Source organism: Macaca fascicularis, chromosome 6, assembly GCF_037993035.2.
Source record: "Macaca fascicularis isolate 582-1 chromosome 6, T2T-MFA8v1.1".
In the NCBI taxonomy this organism is placed as follows: Eukaryota; Metazoa; Chordata; class Mammalia; order Primates; family Cercopithecidae; genus Macaca; species Macaca fascicularis.
In genome coordinates this window covers 98,043,402-98,059,147 of record NC_088380.1, presented here as the reverse complement: position 1 = coordinate 98,059,147, position 15,746 = coordinate 98,043,402, and the positions used below count along the sequence as shown (strand labels likewise).

At 37.3% G+C, this 15,746-nt stretch overlaps 1 protein-coding gene across 50 annotated transcripts in view; it reads left to right on the top strand.

Moving 5' to 3' along the window:
• The window catches only part of ARB2A (ARB2 cotranscriptional regulator A), a 480,313-nt gene that overhangs the window by 41,593 nt on the left and 422,974 nt on the right, over positions 1–15,746 (top strand). For 41 of the 50 annotated variants that reach the window (XM_073993876.1, XM_073993880.1, XM_005557381.5 and 38 more), the window contains 2 exons: positions 9,295–9,396; positions 11,690–11,790. In XM_073993876.1, the coding sequence (XP_073849977.1) occupies positions 9,327–9,396; positions 11,690–11,790 (171 nt within the window). In that variant the 5' untranslated portion in view covers positions 9,295–9,326. The remainder of the gene's footprint in view (positions 1–9,294; positions 9,397–11,689; positions 11,791–15,746) is intronic. The other 9 variants (XM_045394839.3, XM_073993882.1, XM_073993869.1 and 6 more) reach the window with 1 other exon arrangement.

Here is a 15,746-nt window from a genome sequence, read left to right as displayed (position 1 = left end):
TGGTTTTGCTGCTTGGGGCAATGGGGTTGCTGCTAATGGCTTGCATTTTTGCCCAGGTGGCATTAGCCAGTTGCAGCGGTCTCTGTAGGCAGGTGACGTCAGTGGGGGTCCAGTGATGTGGAGATGTGGGGGCTGTTGGCCCCTGGGGACAGAATGCAGCTCTATAGGGGCTGGGCTCTCAAAATGGCACCTTACTGTAGCTGCTTGGGACTCAGGAGTTGTGTGTGGCTCAGCATGAACTCCTCTAGAGCCATGGCATTGCACAGTCTTCAGGCAACTTCCTACTTTATTCTCAGGGTCCATGGGGTTGGAGGGGCTCTTGCATGGCTAGGATTGCAGGAGTCTGTGGTGGGAGTTTGAACTGCTGGGGGTCTTTCACTTACCCTTTTCCTACATTGGGGAGACTCTCCAGGCTCCCAGCTGATCTCAGCTAAGCAGGTTGCCTCCTTTCCCTTTTTATCCTTTCTTTTTGGGTGTTTCTTGTCACTTTTCTATTAAATTAGAGTGTTCTCTCTTCGATGTCCTGTTTGAAATGTGATTATTTACTTGCATTGTGGCTCTTCTTCGTAGATGAGGTGAGTACCAAATGCCTCTAGGCAGCCTTCTTGAAGCACCTCCCCTTCATTGAGAGTTAAATTTTATGTAAGATGTGAGTAATATAGGTTGAGGTTCATTTTTATCATTTTGATTTCTTCTTATACCAGCACCGTTTGTGAAGAAGACTGTCTTTTCATCTTTGAATTGCTTTTTCATGCCTGTCAACCATGAATTGGGCACACTTGGGCAGTTGTTTTTGAGTTCTTTATTTTGTTTTCTGGATCTATGTGTTTACCAATACCACACTCTCTTAATTACAGTAGCTATATAGTAAGTTAACACTGAACAAAGTGATTCCTCCTTCTTTATTCTTTTAGAAATTTGTTTAGCTATTCTATGTCATTTGCCTTTATATACACATTTTAGAATATACTTGTCTATATCTGCAAAAAACTTTACTTCGATTTTGATAGGAATTGTATTTAAACTTTTAGGTAAATTTGGGAGAATCGATATCTACGATATTGAGTCTTCTAATCCATTCACCTGATATGTCTATTTAAATCTTCCTTGATTTCTTTCATTAATACTTTGTAATTTTCAGCATGTAAATCCTATGCCTGTTATTTGCTTTATATGTAAGTATTTTAATTTTTTGGAGTGATTATAAATGGTGTTATGTTTATAATTTCAATTTACACATGTTTATTGATGGTTTATGAAAATATAATTAAGTTTTGTGTGTTGATATTATATACTGTGATCTTCCTGAACTTGCTTGTTTGTTCTAGGAGATTCTTTTGTGGGTTCCTCAGGATTTTCTACATAGACAATCATGTCATTTGCAAATTGGATAATGTTTCTAACCAGTCTATGTGCCTTTTATTTTTCTTTGTGACCTGTGTTGACTAGGACTTTCAGTACTATATTGAACAAGAATAGTGAGGATGGATATCATTCTTTCTTGTTTTCAACATTGGGGGAAAAAGATTGTCTTTCACTATTAAACATTATGTTAATTGTAAGTTTTTTGGTAAACGCTGTTTATCATGTTGAAGAAGTTCCTTTTATTAGATGCTTCCTGGGAGGTTTTAATCATGAGTGAATGTTGAATTTGTCAAATGCTTGTATTTTTTTGTATCAATTGATAGGGTCATGTATTTTTTTCTTCTGTAGCCTGTTGAAATAATGGATTAAATGTTGATTTTTTGAATAGTGAACCATTCTGTCATAAGCCCTATTTGGTTCTGATGTAATTTGTTTTTATATATTGCTGGTTTTGAATTAATATTTTATTGACGATTTTTGTGTCCAGGTTCATTAGAGATATTGAACTGTAGTGTTCTTTTTTTGTACTGTCTTTGTCTAGAATTGTTATCAGGGTAACATTGATCTTCTAACATGATTTAGGAAATACTCACTTCTGTTTTATTTACTGGAAGATACTGTGTAGAATTGGTACTAATTTATTTTTAAATATTTCGAAGATTTCTCCAGTGAAACTTTCTCGACCTGAAAAATTTAGGGGGGAGATTTTAATTCAAGTTCACTTTCTTTAGTAGTCATAAGACTATTCATATTGTTTATTTTATATAGGGTGAGTTTTATTAGTTTGTGGTTTTTGAGGTCTCAGACCATTTCATCTAATTTGTATGATTTATGTGTATAGAGTTGTCACTAATATTCTCTTCTTGTTCTTTTGTTTTTTTGGAGATGGAATCTTGCTCTGTGGCTCTGGCTGGAGTGCAGTGGCACGATCTTGGCTCACTGCAACCTCCGCCTCCCAGGTTCAAGCGATTCTCCTGCCTCTGCCTCCTAAGTAGCTGGGATTACAGGCACGCACCACCACACCCTTCTAATTTTTGTATTTTTAGTAGAGATGGGGTCATGTTGGTCAGGCTGGTCTCGAACTCCTAACCTCATAATCTGCCCACCTTGGCCTTCCAGAATGCTGGGATTACAGGCGTGAGCCACCGTGCCTGGCCCCTTCTTGTTTTTTTAGTGGCTGCAGGGTCTGTAGTGATATCCTCTGTTTAACTGTTTCCTATTAAAGAGATTAACAATGAGAAATAAATGCTTTTATTTAGTCATATAATTTTCTTTTGAAGTACACATTATTTCTTTATGTGGATACGTATTTCTGTTTAGTATCATTTGCCTCAACCCAAAGAACTTTTCTTACCATTTTCTTCTGCAGGCCTGCTGGCAATACATTATTTCAACTTTTCTGTGTCTGAAAAAAATCTTTATTTCTTCTATTTGGAAAGATGCTTTTGGTTGGCACAGAATTTGAGGTTGATGGACTTTTTTTTTTCTTTAATGGAAAAATGTTGCACCATTGTCTTCTTGTTTGCCTAGCTCCTGAAAAGTCTTCTGTCATTATTATCTTTGTTCCTTTTTTCTCTATCTGCTTCTAAGATTCCATCGTTTTTTTTGAGACAGAGTCTCACTCTGTCACCCAGGCTGGAGTGCAGTGGCACGATCCCAGCTCACTGCAACCTCTGCCTCCCAGGTTCAAACAATTCTCCTACCTCAGCCTCCTAGTACCTGGGAGTATAGGTGCATGCCACCACACCCAGCTAATTTTTGTATTTTTGATAGAGACGGGATTTTGTCATGTTGGCCAGGCTGGTCTTGAACCCCTGACCTAAAGTGACCTACCCACCTTGGCCTCCCAAAGTGCTGGGATTACAGGCGTGAGCAGCTGCGCCTGGCCCTAAGATTTTATCTTTATCACCTATTTTCGGAAATTTAATTATGATATACCTTTGTATCATTTTCTCAGTGTTTATTCTGCTTGGATTTGTGGTCAAAGTTTTCATCATATTTGGAAAACATTTTATCCACTTTAAAAAAAAATTTTTTTTCTCAGTTCTCAGTGTTTGTGTTGCTATAAAGGAATGCTTGAGACTGAGTAATTTAAAAGAAAAGCGGTTCATTTGACTTACAGTTCTGCAGGCTGTACCTGAAGCATAGTGCTGACATATCCTTCTGGTGAGGGCCTGAGGAAACTTATAATCATGGCAGATCAAAGGGGTACCTGTATGTTACATAGTGAGAGGGAGGGAACAAGAGAGAGAGAAGGAAGAGGTGCCACGTTCTTTTAAGCAACCAGATCTCAGGGAACTCATAGAGTATTTCCATGAGATCTGCCCCCATGACCCAAACACCTCCCTCTAGGGCCACCCCCAACATTGGAGGTCACATTTCAACATGAGATTTGGAGGGGACAAACATCTAAACTATGTCACTTCCCAGCATTGATATCATCTTGGAACACACTTAAAATATATTAGACAACTTGACATTGTCACACTGGTCAGTGATACTTTCTTCATTTGTAAACTATTATTTTTCTCTGCTTCATTTTAGAGAATTCTACTGTTAGGTCTCAAAGTTCATTGATCTCATCTCCAGTAATTGTATTTGCTGTGAATTTTTAACAGTCTATTTTTAATTTTAGATAGAATTTCTTTATATATAGAAGCTTAAAGTTCTTCCAGTTCTCAGTTTGGTATATTAATGATTAAAATTTTTTTTTGAACATACAGATCACATTGAAATAGATTTTTTTTTCTTGCTAATTCCTTTGTCTTTATCATTTCTTGGTTTATTGATTGATTTTCTGCATGTTTATAGATCATAATTTTTACCTTTTTACATGCCTTATCATCATTTTTCATAGATGCCAGACATTGTAAATTATACATTATTGGGTGTTGGATTGTGTTCTATTCCTTTAAAGAATAAGTTGTTGCTTAAATTTTGTTTTACTTTGTTTTTTGGTATTTTTTTAAAGAACGTAGGGCTTTGTTCTGACAGGTATTTATATTATTTGTATCTTTTTTTTTTCTTGGAGGCTTTTTTAAATCTTTGATATGACAGTTTTAGAGTCTCCTTTCTTTAGGGCTGATAGGCATACATATTTGCAGCTCTGTGTGTACTTCAGGAATTGTTCATCCTGCTGCTTTCCCTGTCCTTGGGTAATTTTTTTTATCCCGTGTGTATGGATAAATAGTCAAAGACATGAGTGAATCCCTCTGAAATTCGGCCCAGCAGTCTCTCTTTCTAAACAGTTTCCCCTGCCCTCCTTCTCTGCTTCCAAATCCAGCCACCTTGGATTATTCAAATTCTGATCTCTGTCTCATCAGCTCAGCAGGATCTTCATTCTTTGTTTGGGTTCTTCCTTCCTGCTGTGCCTTAAACTGTCTCCACACAGTAAGCTAGGGCATCAAGGGGTTTATGTCGTTTGTTTCTTTTTCTCTCAGTTCTGGCTGCCTGTTGTCCAACTGTTCTTTTACATGTGTCTTCTTGCTTTCCAGTTGTTTAAGGAAAGTGAAAATAATTCTGTTCCTGTTAATTCTATTTTGGCCAGAAGTAGAATTCTAATAGTGTTTTAAATACTCATTTATTTAATACAGTTTTTAAAAATAAAGATGCCAAATGGTACTTTCTTTATTGTGGTGAAATAGACATAATATAAAACTTACCATTTTAACTGTTGTTAAATATGTGGTTCAGTAGCATAAAGTACATTTACATTGTTATGCAGTCATCACCACCGTCCATCTCCTGAACTCTGCACCTTGCAAAACTGAAACCCTATACCCATTAAACAATAACTCCCTATTCCCCTCTCTGCCCAGCCCTTAGCAACCACCATTCTACTTTCTGTCTCTATAAGTTTGATGACTCTAGGAATCTCAGAAATGTGCAGTCATGTAATATTTGTCCTTCTCTGTCAGCTTATTTCACTTTGCATGATATCTTCAAGGTACATCAGTTTTAGGTAAGAATGTCTTTCTTTATTAAGGAAATATTTACTACAAAGAATTGACTCTCACAATTATGGAGGCTGAGAAGACCCAAGTTCTGTAATCAGCAAGCTGGAAACCCAGGAGAGCTGACAGTAAAGTTCAAGTCAGGAGAGCTGATGGTGTGAGTTCCAGTCTAAATCTGAAGGCAGAAGACTGATTTCCCAGCTTGAAGATAGGCAGAGAGAGTGAATTCTCCTTTACTCAGCGTTGTTGCTCTATATACACTTTCATCTGGTTGGGTGAGGCCCATTCAAATTGGGGAGGGAATCTGCTTTACTAAGTCTACCCATTCAAATGTTAATCCTATCCAGAAACATCCTCACAGTCACACCCAGAATAATATTTAATGAAATATCTGGTTATCTTATTTCCCAGTCTCACATAAAATTAGCTGTCATACCATTCACCCATCTATGTACACTTGGAGTGCTTCTACCTTTTGACTATTGTGAATAATGCTCCTATGAACATTAACGTACAAGTATATCTGTTTGAGTTCTTGCTTCCTTTTGGGTATGAAATGGTATTTTTATACAGTTGTTTTATATGCTTAGTTGAGGTTTAGAATTCTAGTTGCTGGATCACTTTAACCACTAGAGCCATGCTTTAAAAACAGTCATGTCATATCCGATGCATACTTAGGTTATATGGATTCAAATCTATTGTATTTTATAGGTTATTGAAGGGATTTTCAACGGAAATATTTCATTATACTCGATTTTTGCATAATCTGCCTTTGCAACCCAGTCTCAGGGTAAAATTCAGCTTTACAGTATTGCTTTTCTTTTACAAAGCAGAAAAATAATTTCTGAAAGTTCCTTTCTATATGTCTTCTCAATGCTAATGAAATAAAAAATCTATATCCAATTCTCTAGTTGACAGGAAAAATTTGAGGAACATCTTTTTATTTAATTGTTCATTTTATCATTCAAAGGAACATTTTGAGCGAAGCCAAAGCACATTTTTGTATTCATAACTGTTTATATAATCAGAGAAAAGGGGGGCTAGAATATTATAAGGTTGATATAGCATATAGAATCAGTGTGGTGATTTTGAAAGAGTGCTGGGTTTGGCTTTGAGAGATATGTTTATTTTATTAATCCCATCTACTACTAAGCTGTGATTTTGGACAAGCCGTTTTACCTGAGTTCATTTTCTTGTCTGAAAGACAGTGAAGATGATAATACTTGTTACTGTTTCATAGGATTGTGATGATCAAATGAAGTAATGTATATGAAAATGCTTTGAAATCTTTAAAGTGATATATAGATGTAAGGCTGCATTTATGGTCTAAGCTAATAGATATAGAAAAGAGCTATTAGAAGCAAAATCTGCTTATGTGTGAACAGTTTCTATTCTGATTAAAAGGTTTGCAAGTTTTGAATTGTAGATGACTGCAAAGTCAAGGAATCTGATTTTGCCCCAGAGCCTCAATTCATTGGAAGAAGAAAAGTGAGAACGTTCTAGTCACTGCAAGTCAATTTTTGATATTAAAACCCTTCTGTCTTTATTTTGAAAAGATTTACAAGGTGGCAAGAACTTTACTAGTGAATGAAGAATTGTCAGCATATGTCCCTTTTTAAGCCCAGTATATGCAACATTTTTGTCTTACTAGAGTTTACAAACTTTTTTATATTGAGGATAGTGTATTTTTATGTGAGTTGAATTTGATATGAGTTTGAAGAGTGCTAAACAGTGATTCTTTTAATGAAGGATTCGATGGCTTGTTTTTGTGTTCTACAGAGAGAGGCTAGTGACTGGAGGTAGAGTATTTTGATGATGTTGTATACAGAAGGATTTGTTATATTTCTGTGAGAGACAGAAATAAAGTGTTATTTCTGAGATACTTCCTTTGTAGGAAAGGGACTGGTTTGCCTCACAACATATTCTAAGAGCATTTGTCTTCAGGAACTTGAGTTAGAATGAAGAGGCTGAAAACCTAACCTTTATTTATTGATTAGACAAAAATAATTCCACATCTGTTTGGAAATGAGTAAATTTGAAGTTTTAAATTTTTTTGTGTGATTTTATAAATGACTCTTTGATGACAGATAGTGAGAACTTTTGCCTCATCCTACAATATGAGCCTAAAAGATATTAAATACTTGTTGACAGACTGATTCTAGGGCTGGTGCAGGAAAGATACAAGATGAGGCTGGAGCATCTTTTAGTAGTAGAAAGTAAGGAAGTGCATGAAAAGCAAAATGGTAAGAGCATGTCAAAGGGACACAGGAGACATCTGAAAGAGCTTACAATAGTCATGGCTGGAACAATTTGAGGAGCAAAATGAATGATGTAGTATTGGATTATAACCTAAAGTATACAATAAGTGTCCACAAGTCCATACTGATATAAATAAGTGATTGAATAAATATGTAAATGGATGAAGAGAGATGAATCTTCCATACAGAATAATTCCAATAATATATTTAGATGTTCTTTGCTATGGGAGGTAGAGAATAATTCCTCCTCTTTTTCCCTGAGGGTGGGCCAGACATAGTCACCTTGAAAGAATACGTTATGAAGAGGGAAAAACAGTAATGTTATAGTGGAGAGGCCTGGCATATTATATAGTACCTTAACCAAGTAATGAAGGTTAACATCATTGGTGATGTCCTGTTGATATCATGTTCCCCTTGCCATGATCTATTGAGAATGGCAGTTGATCTCAGTGATATTCTTTCCAGAAATCATAACCCTAGTCTAATCATAAGCAGAAACATTAGACAAACCCAAATTGAGGGTCATTCTATAAAATACCTGACACATAGTCCTCAAAATCAAGATCATGGAAAAGAAGGGAAGATTGAGAATTGTCACAGACCACAGAGACTGGGGAGAGATAATAATTATATGTAATGTGGTGTCCTGAATGGAATCCTGGAAAAGAAAATGAACATTAATGGAACAACTTGTGAAATGTGAATAATGCCTGGGCTTTAGTTTGTAGTAATGTACCAGTATTGGTTTCTTCATTTTGACAAATGTGCCATGATGTTATAAAATGTTACTAATAGGGGAAAGTGAGTAAAGGGTATAATACACTCTTCGTACTGTCTTTTAACTTTTCCATCAATCTAAAATTACTCCAAAACGGCCACGCGTGGTGGCTAAGCCTGTAATCCCAGCACTTTGGGAGGCTGAGGTGGGCAGATCACTTGAGTCCGGGAGTTTGAGACCAGCCTGGGCAACATGGTGAAACCCCATCTCTGTGAAAAATACAAAGTATAACCCGGCATGGGGGCACCCGCCTGTAGTCCCAGCTACTCGGAAGGCTGAGGTGGGAGGATCACTTGAGCCTGGAAGGCAGAGGTTGCAGAGTGAGCCAAGATTGTGCCACTGCACTCCAGCCTAGGTGACAGGGTGAGACCTCATCTCAAAAAGAAAAAAGAAAAAAGGAAAAGAAAAACTCCTTGACAGAGTTTTCTTGCTTGCATGGAATCAAATGATGTGAAGAACAGAAACTATGTGAAATAATTTTTGCTAGTTAGCATGTTTTATTTTAACAGTTTTCCCCCTAAAAATGGAATAATATGCTATAATAATACTATTTACATTCATGTTTCTTCATAAATGTTTCCGTTATATATAAGATTTGATGACTTTTTAAAAGTCACGTTAATGTCTGAAACTTTTTAAATGAGGTGAATAAGGTACAAATTAATAGCTGTCTATTTTGAAGGGAAGAAGTTGAAGTTTGATATAATGGTGTATAGAACCTGAGTTATAGTTGTTTTGAGAATTATGATTTTGAAAGTGCTTATGTTAATACTGTGCTTGATTATAATATAGTATTTTGGGAATTCAATTTAGTAGCATTATCAGTTAAAGCAACACATAAAAATTAATAGAACAAAGAATACTTTAAATTAAATTAAAATATCTTTGTTATAAACTATGAAAATAAATATAAGTAAATTTCATATCATTTCTCTTCTAGATTTATTATCTAGGATAGATTTGGATGAACTAATGAAAAAAGATGAACCTCCTCTTGATTTTCCTGATACCCTGGAGGGATTTGAATATGCTTTTAATGAAAGTAAGTGGTGTATATATATATATAGTATATGCAAAATTTATTTAGCAATGCTCATAGAATAATAAGACAGATATTATTTGCTACTTTTAAAGGCCAAGTAGAATGTTTTCTGTATTCTTTTGAGAAATAATGACATCCTGGCATGGTGAAATTCTTCATTCAAGTGAAAGAACCAAGTAACAATTTTCTGTAGTTGTCAAGTTACGTAAACTAATGGTCATGAATTTGATTCAGCTTATGCATTTCAACCTTGAGCTTTCAACTCCCTGGTATCCAATTTGAACTCCTAATTAAATTATAGAGAAAGATGCTACTGTTTCACATGTTATTTAGAACAAAGTGTCTGGCAGTAATTATGTGTGACAATGTTTTAAAGTAGTTTTCCATGATTTTTCAGGCAACATTCTTGTTTTAAAATTTATTAATTCAGTTCTGAATAAAATAACCTTTACACTTGGGATGTGGAGGAACATAGTATAGATTGCAAAGATGTTTCTGGAACAGAGAATCATGATTCATTGGATTAATAATACACCCTTACACTTGAAGGGTAGTGTTATTACAGGGTAGGTGCATTTGAGTTGTAGTTTTCTATTGGTTGTTCTGCATTAACTGAATTGGTGCTTTGTCATCACTGTATTAGTGGATATTCCTTTCTAATATCAGTTATAGATATTAAGAGTTATGGTGACAGTCATTGTGTACTAAGATGTTGAGTTTAAAATAAGAGACTAGAAACTTTGATCTTTTCTCTGATATTAATTTTTATGCTTTTTAATAAAAGTTATTTTATGCCAGTAGAAGTAGTAATATTTGTTGTGTGGAGGGGAAGAGGAGCTTAAGCAATTGGCCTGTAGTGTATTTCTCTCCTGATTACCCCGGGAATACCCCTGGGGAAAAAATCCTGTTCAGGAGACAAGTGGCTTCATGTTTTCTCCTTATAAACGTGCTGATAATTAACTCATTTAATAAATTAGACTGGCTGGGTACGGTGGCTTATGTCTGCAATCCCATCACTTTGGGAGGCAGAGGCGGGTGGATCACTTGCGGTCAGGAGTTCTAGACCAGCCTGGACAACATAGTGAAACCTCATCTCTCCTAAAACATACAAAAATTAGCCAGGTGTGGTGGCATATGCCTGTGGTCCCAGCTACTGCTGGCTGAGGCATGAGAATGACTTGAACCTGGGAGGCGGAGGCTGCAGTGAGCTGAGATCGGGCCACTGCACTCCAGCCTGGGTGACAGAGCGAGACTCCACCTGAAAATAAATAAATAAATAAATAAATAAATAAATAAATAAATAAATAAAATAAGCGTAGACTAACATTTGCTCTGAGGAGAGTCCTTTTCTATAGAATACTTTGAGCAAGATGACTGGTTTAGATATGAGGAATGTTTCTCTGAAGAATATCACTTAAGCAGGACAACTCTTTGGCACATAAAATGGAAATATTTTATAACCCAAATGCTCACCAGTGGGTGAGATTACCTGTATGCACACGTAGAGTCCTCATCTACTTTGGGCCAGAGAGTGCTATCCAATGAGAGGAAAGGACCTGGGGGAAATGACCAGATGCTGCAGACCTCTCCCTGCCTTGCCTGTGCTTCTTGATTCCTTGTACCCTTGAAATTATTAGTAAAGCTTAGTCATTATCGGTAAAGATCTTTGCTTTGTGGAGTGTGATTTGATAGCCTGAGCCTGTGTTAGCTCACTGCTTCTCTCCAGTTTTCATTTGACATCCTACCCATATTTGAAGACCTAGTTGAGAAATCTCACCGAAACCTTCTGAACCTCTTCTAGCCCACAGATAGTTTTCATTTTTCCAAAATCATTCTAGACTTTATTGTCTATATGAATCCCCAGTGGCAGATTTTTAGACTGTTGACGTATTCCAATCTAGTTTGTTTAGCTTCCTGAAAAGTTGCTTAACTTCTTAGTATTTATGATTTGACTTCTCAGGTAACCTCTAAGCTTCTTGAGGACTGGGCCTATGTTCATGGCAATAGCTAGAGAGGTCTTTATACATATTAGGCTTTAAAATATTGTTAGTTTGCTTTAGATTAGAGAGATGAAGGTCAAGAAGAATAACTTTTGAGTACTTGGGGACCATTCTTAGTTATATAATCTGTATGTTTGTGTCATATTGACATCTGAAGAAAAAAAATCTAATGAAAAAGATAAACTGTTCTGAGAAAGTTATTTTAAATTTTTATCAGACATTCTTTGTTGTACTGCTTGTATTATTGTAAATATACTTTGAAGTATAGCAATATTGTTTGTTTATCTTCTTAGAGGGACAGTTAAGACACATAAAAACTGGGGAACCATTTGTTTTTAACTACCGGGAAGATTTGCACAGATGGAACCAGAAAAGATACGAGGCTCTAGGAGAGGTATGTCACATATACTACTTTAACTTTGTTTTTCCCAATTTTAAATATTCAGAATAAAAGTTTTAAAGATGCAGCAGTTTATGTACTCTTTTTACAAAATGTGATTCAAAAAAGGTTTTTGGTTTTTTTTTGTTTATTTTTAGTGGTTATGTTAGAAGCGTATTCTCAGTTTAAAAGTTTCTGTTCGGTGGCTCACGCCTGTAATGACAGCACTTTGGGAGGCTGAGGCGGGTGGATCACGAGGTCAAGAGATAGAGACCAGCCTGGCCAACATGGTGAAACCCCATCTCCACTAAAAATACAAAAATTAGCTGGGCGTGGTTGCGCGTGCCTGTAGTCCTAGTTACTCAGGAGGCTGAGGCAGGAGAATTGCTTGAACCCGGGAGGTGGAGGTTGCAGTGAGCTGAGATGGTGCCATTGCACTCCAGCCTGGGTGACAGAGCAAGACTCCGTCTCAAAAAAAAAAGTTTCTGTTTTTAGGCGAGCTGTGGTGGCTCACACCTGTAATCCCAACACTTTGGGAAGTCAAGGCCGGAGAAGCACTTGAAGCCAGGAGTTTGAGACTAGCCTGGACAATATAGTGAGACCATGTCTCTACAAAAAATAAAAAATTAGCCAAAAGTAGCAGTATGTGCCTATAGTCCTAGTTACTTGGGAGCCTGAGGTGGGAGGATCACTTGAGCCCAGGAAGTCAAGGCTGCAAGGAGCTGTGATCACATCACTGCACTCCAGCCTTGCTGACAGAGTTAGGCCCTATCTCAAAAAAAAGAAAAAGCTTCTGTTTTTACACAAACTTATTCTTCCCATGACTATAATATTTCGTAGTGAGTCATTACATAAGAAAACCAATTTATGCGAAATTCTAATTTGATTTTTTAAGTTTTGTTTTGTTCTTGAGGCATGGTCTTACTCTGTCACTGAGGCTGGAGTGCAGTGGCACGATCTTGGCTTGCTGCAACTTCCGCCTCCCAGGTTCAAGCGATTCTCGTGCCTCAGTCTCTGAGTAGCTGGGACTACAGGTGTGCACCACCGTGCCCACCTAATTTTTTTTTTGTATTTTTAGTAGAGATGGGGTTTCACCATGTTGGCCAGGCTGGTCTTGAACTCCTGACCTCAAGTCATCCACCTGCCTTGGCCTCCCAAAGTGCTGGGATTACAGGCGTGAGCCACTGCGCCGAGCCTAAAAATGTTTTTAAGAGGTTGAATCCCCTATTATGCCAGAATGAATAAGTTTTCTTTCAGGTGTTTATTTGTGTGAAGAATATTGGTATTTGACTAATAAGTTGAATTTAACCTACTTATCTTTGACTGGATAAAGGAGTAGGCCTTGTGAACATTACGTACTTCACATGGTACTGCTTGTAGGAACCTTTGAAAATGTCATTTGCTGTTTAGGTGAATAGTTTGGTAAAGTGAAAAGCTTTACTCATTCTGTGTCATATTAAGTCTTTATTTTTAGTAAAAATGCATATGGACACGTAAGTTTAGTGTGATAACTAGATAGCTACCTTACTTTTCTAAGGAAAGGCTGAAATTTCTGTATTCCTTTTTTGTTTTTAAATAGAGTAGTAAAAATGAACTATTTGGTTAAATTATGACATAAAGAATATTTGGTAACATAAGTATAATAGCATGAAGAATATATCTTTTCCTGCGAGACAATTCTTTGATCTCCTGCATTTCTGTATGTCTCTGAGCAAAGGCTTTGACAGCTTTTGCTCTGGATCACCTTTTCAAGGACAACTGTATCGGAAACAGGCTTCAAAGACAGAGGTTGTGTCTCCCTCCTAGGCAGTAGGCAGATTAGTTTGCCGTCCAGGATCAAAAGGTAATGCTCCTCCCTCCCCCACTGATGGCAAAGGATTGCTAGGAGCCCCTTTAGAAGATTGGGTTTCCTAAGTTTGAGGTTCCTCAGCTGTGATACAATCCTATTGCATGCTCAGCATCCACCTGGGCCTGTTGACACTGCCTCTTTGGGATTTGAGGAGCAAGAGATTGGACTTCATGAGAACATGAAGCTCATGCTGCCTGCTGTACCCCGATTAATTTTTGTTTCTGATCCAGAAGACTGATGTCATCTGACAGCATCCATGACTATGCAGGCGAACTTGCTAGCTTTTATGGAGTGTAAAATCTGACAGTTAAAGAATCTTCACAGTTCTTGTTAGTGTTCTACGGCATTTATAATCTAAATATATTCAATGCCCTGAATAATTTCTGCTGCACTTTTAAAAAAGCTTACCCAGCCAGGCATGGTGGCTCACACCTATAATCCCAGCACTTCGGGAGGCCGAGGAGGGCGGATCACGAGGTCAGGAGTTCAAGACCAGCCTGACCAACATGGTGAAGCCCCATCTCTTCTAAAATTACAAAAATTAGCCGGGCATGGTGGTGTGCCCCTGTAATCCCAGCTCCTCAGGAGGCTGAGGCATGAGAATCACTTGAACACAGGAGGCAGAGGTTGCAGTGAGCCAAGATCGTGCCACTGCACTCCAACCTGGGGGACAGAGTGAGACTCTGTCTCAAAAAAAAAACAAAAAAAACAAAAAAAACAAAAACCGATTTCCACTTGATTTATATGTTGCAAACTGGTAGTATTTTGATTATAGAATAACCATACTATAATGGCCTTAGAAAAGAGCTTGTGATTTTTGTGTTTGTTTTTAAATGGGACTATTTATTTACTATTTTCCATAAGCCATGTACACCACCAGCTCACTTGGACAGGTGGCTAGTCTCCAAATATACCTTGTCCTTTTTGGCATCTGCATCATTTATGCCATCAACTTGTATCCTCCAACATCATCTATATCAAACTCCAGCTATGTGTCTTATTAGGTCATTCCATGTGTAAATGATTCGTTTTGTCTAGGATCTTATACCTAATTCTTTGGATATATGGAGGGTCACAGATTTATTTTTGGTGGACTTTAGTTGACAAGAAATCAAAATATTTGAGTTTTTACTCTGATGGTTATTTACAGAGAGAGAGCATATTCTGTATTGTCTACATTACTGCCTCCTGTGCTTGCTATCACATTTGTGTTCACAATCAATTTGGACCCAAGTGATTACCCAAAATTATAACATTTAACTTTTTTTTTGAGATGGAGTCTCACTCTGTCACCCAGGCACCAGGTGCCTTAGCTTACTCTCGGCTCACCACAACCTCCACTTCCCGGGTTCAAGTGATTCTCCTGCCTCAGCCTCCTGAGTAGCTGGGATTACAGGTGCGCACCACCACACCTGGCTAATTTCTGTATTTTTAATAGAGATGGGGTTTCACCATGTTAACCAGACTGGTCTCAAACTCCTGACCTCAGGTGATCTGCCCACCCTGGCCTCCTAAAGAGCTGGGATTACAGGCATGAGCCACTGTGCCTGGCCATAGCATTTAACTTTTAATGCAGTGTTTCTATTTAGATCAGTGGACTCCTCAGCTTTAAGTACCAACCTTTTTCCTTCTGAATATATTGGTCAAAAGTAAACATATTTTCCTAACGTAAAACTCAGTACACAAAAAGACCTAGGAATTGGAGAGTGAAGGTCTGGTTATTACAGTATTTGTACCATACCATCTTGCTTCTCATGTCATGTTTGGAATACTTGTTTTGATTCATAATTTCACTATTGGAAGTTAATTATTAATTGAATTTTATTTCCTACATCGTAGGAGTTAGTTGTATGAGTTCTGGGTATATCCCAGTAATGACACAGTTTTCAATCTAGTTAATCAGTTGTTTGGAATTCATGATAGCAGGACTTAATGCATCTGTGGCCTGTCTTTTCATTTATTTTGTAACCAAAAAGCAGGTTAGTTGCTTGCTGTGTGCAGAATCCCATGAGCAGAAGTGAGGTCTGGTACAAAAAAAAAAAGTGAATTTATCCTGAAACTAGCTTGAGGAAAGAGGCACAAACATTCTACCTTTAAATGTACTACTTTACTCTTGGAGCAG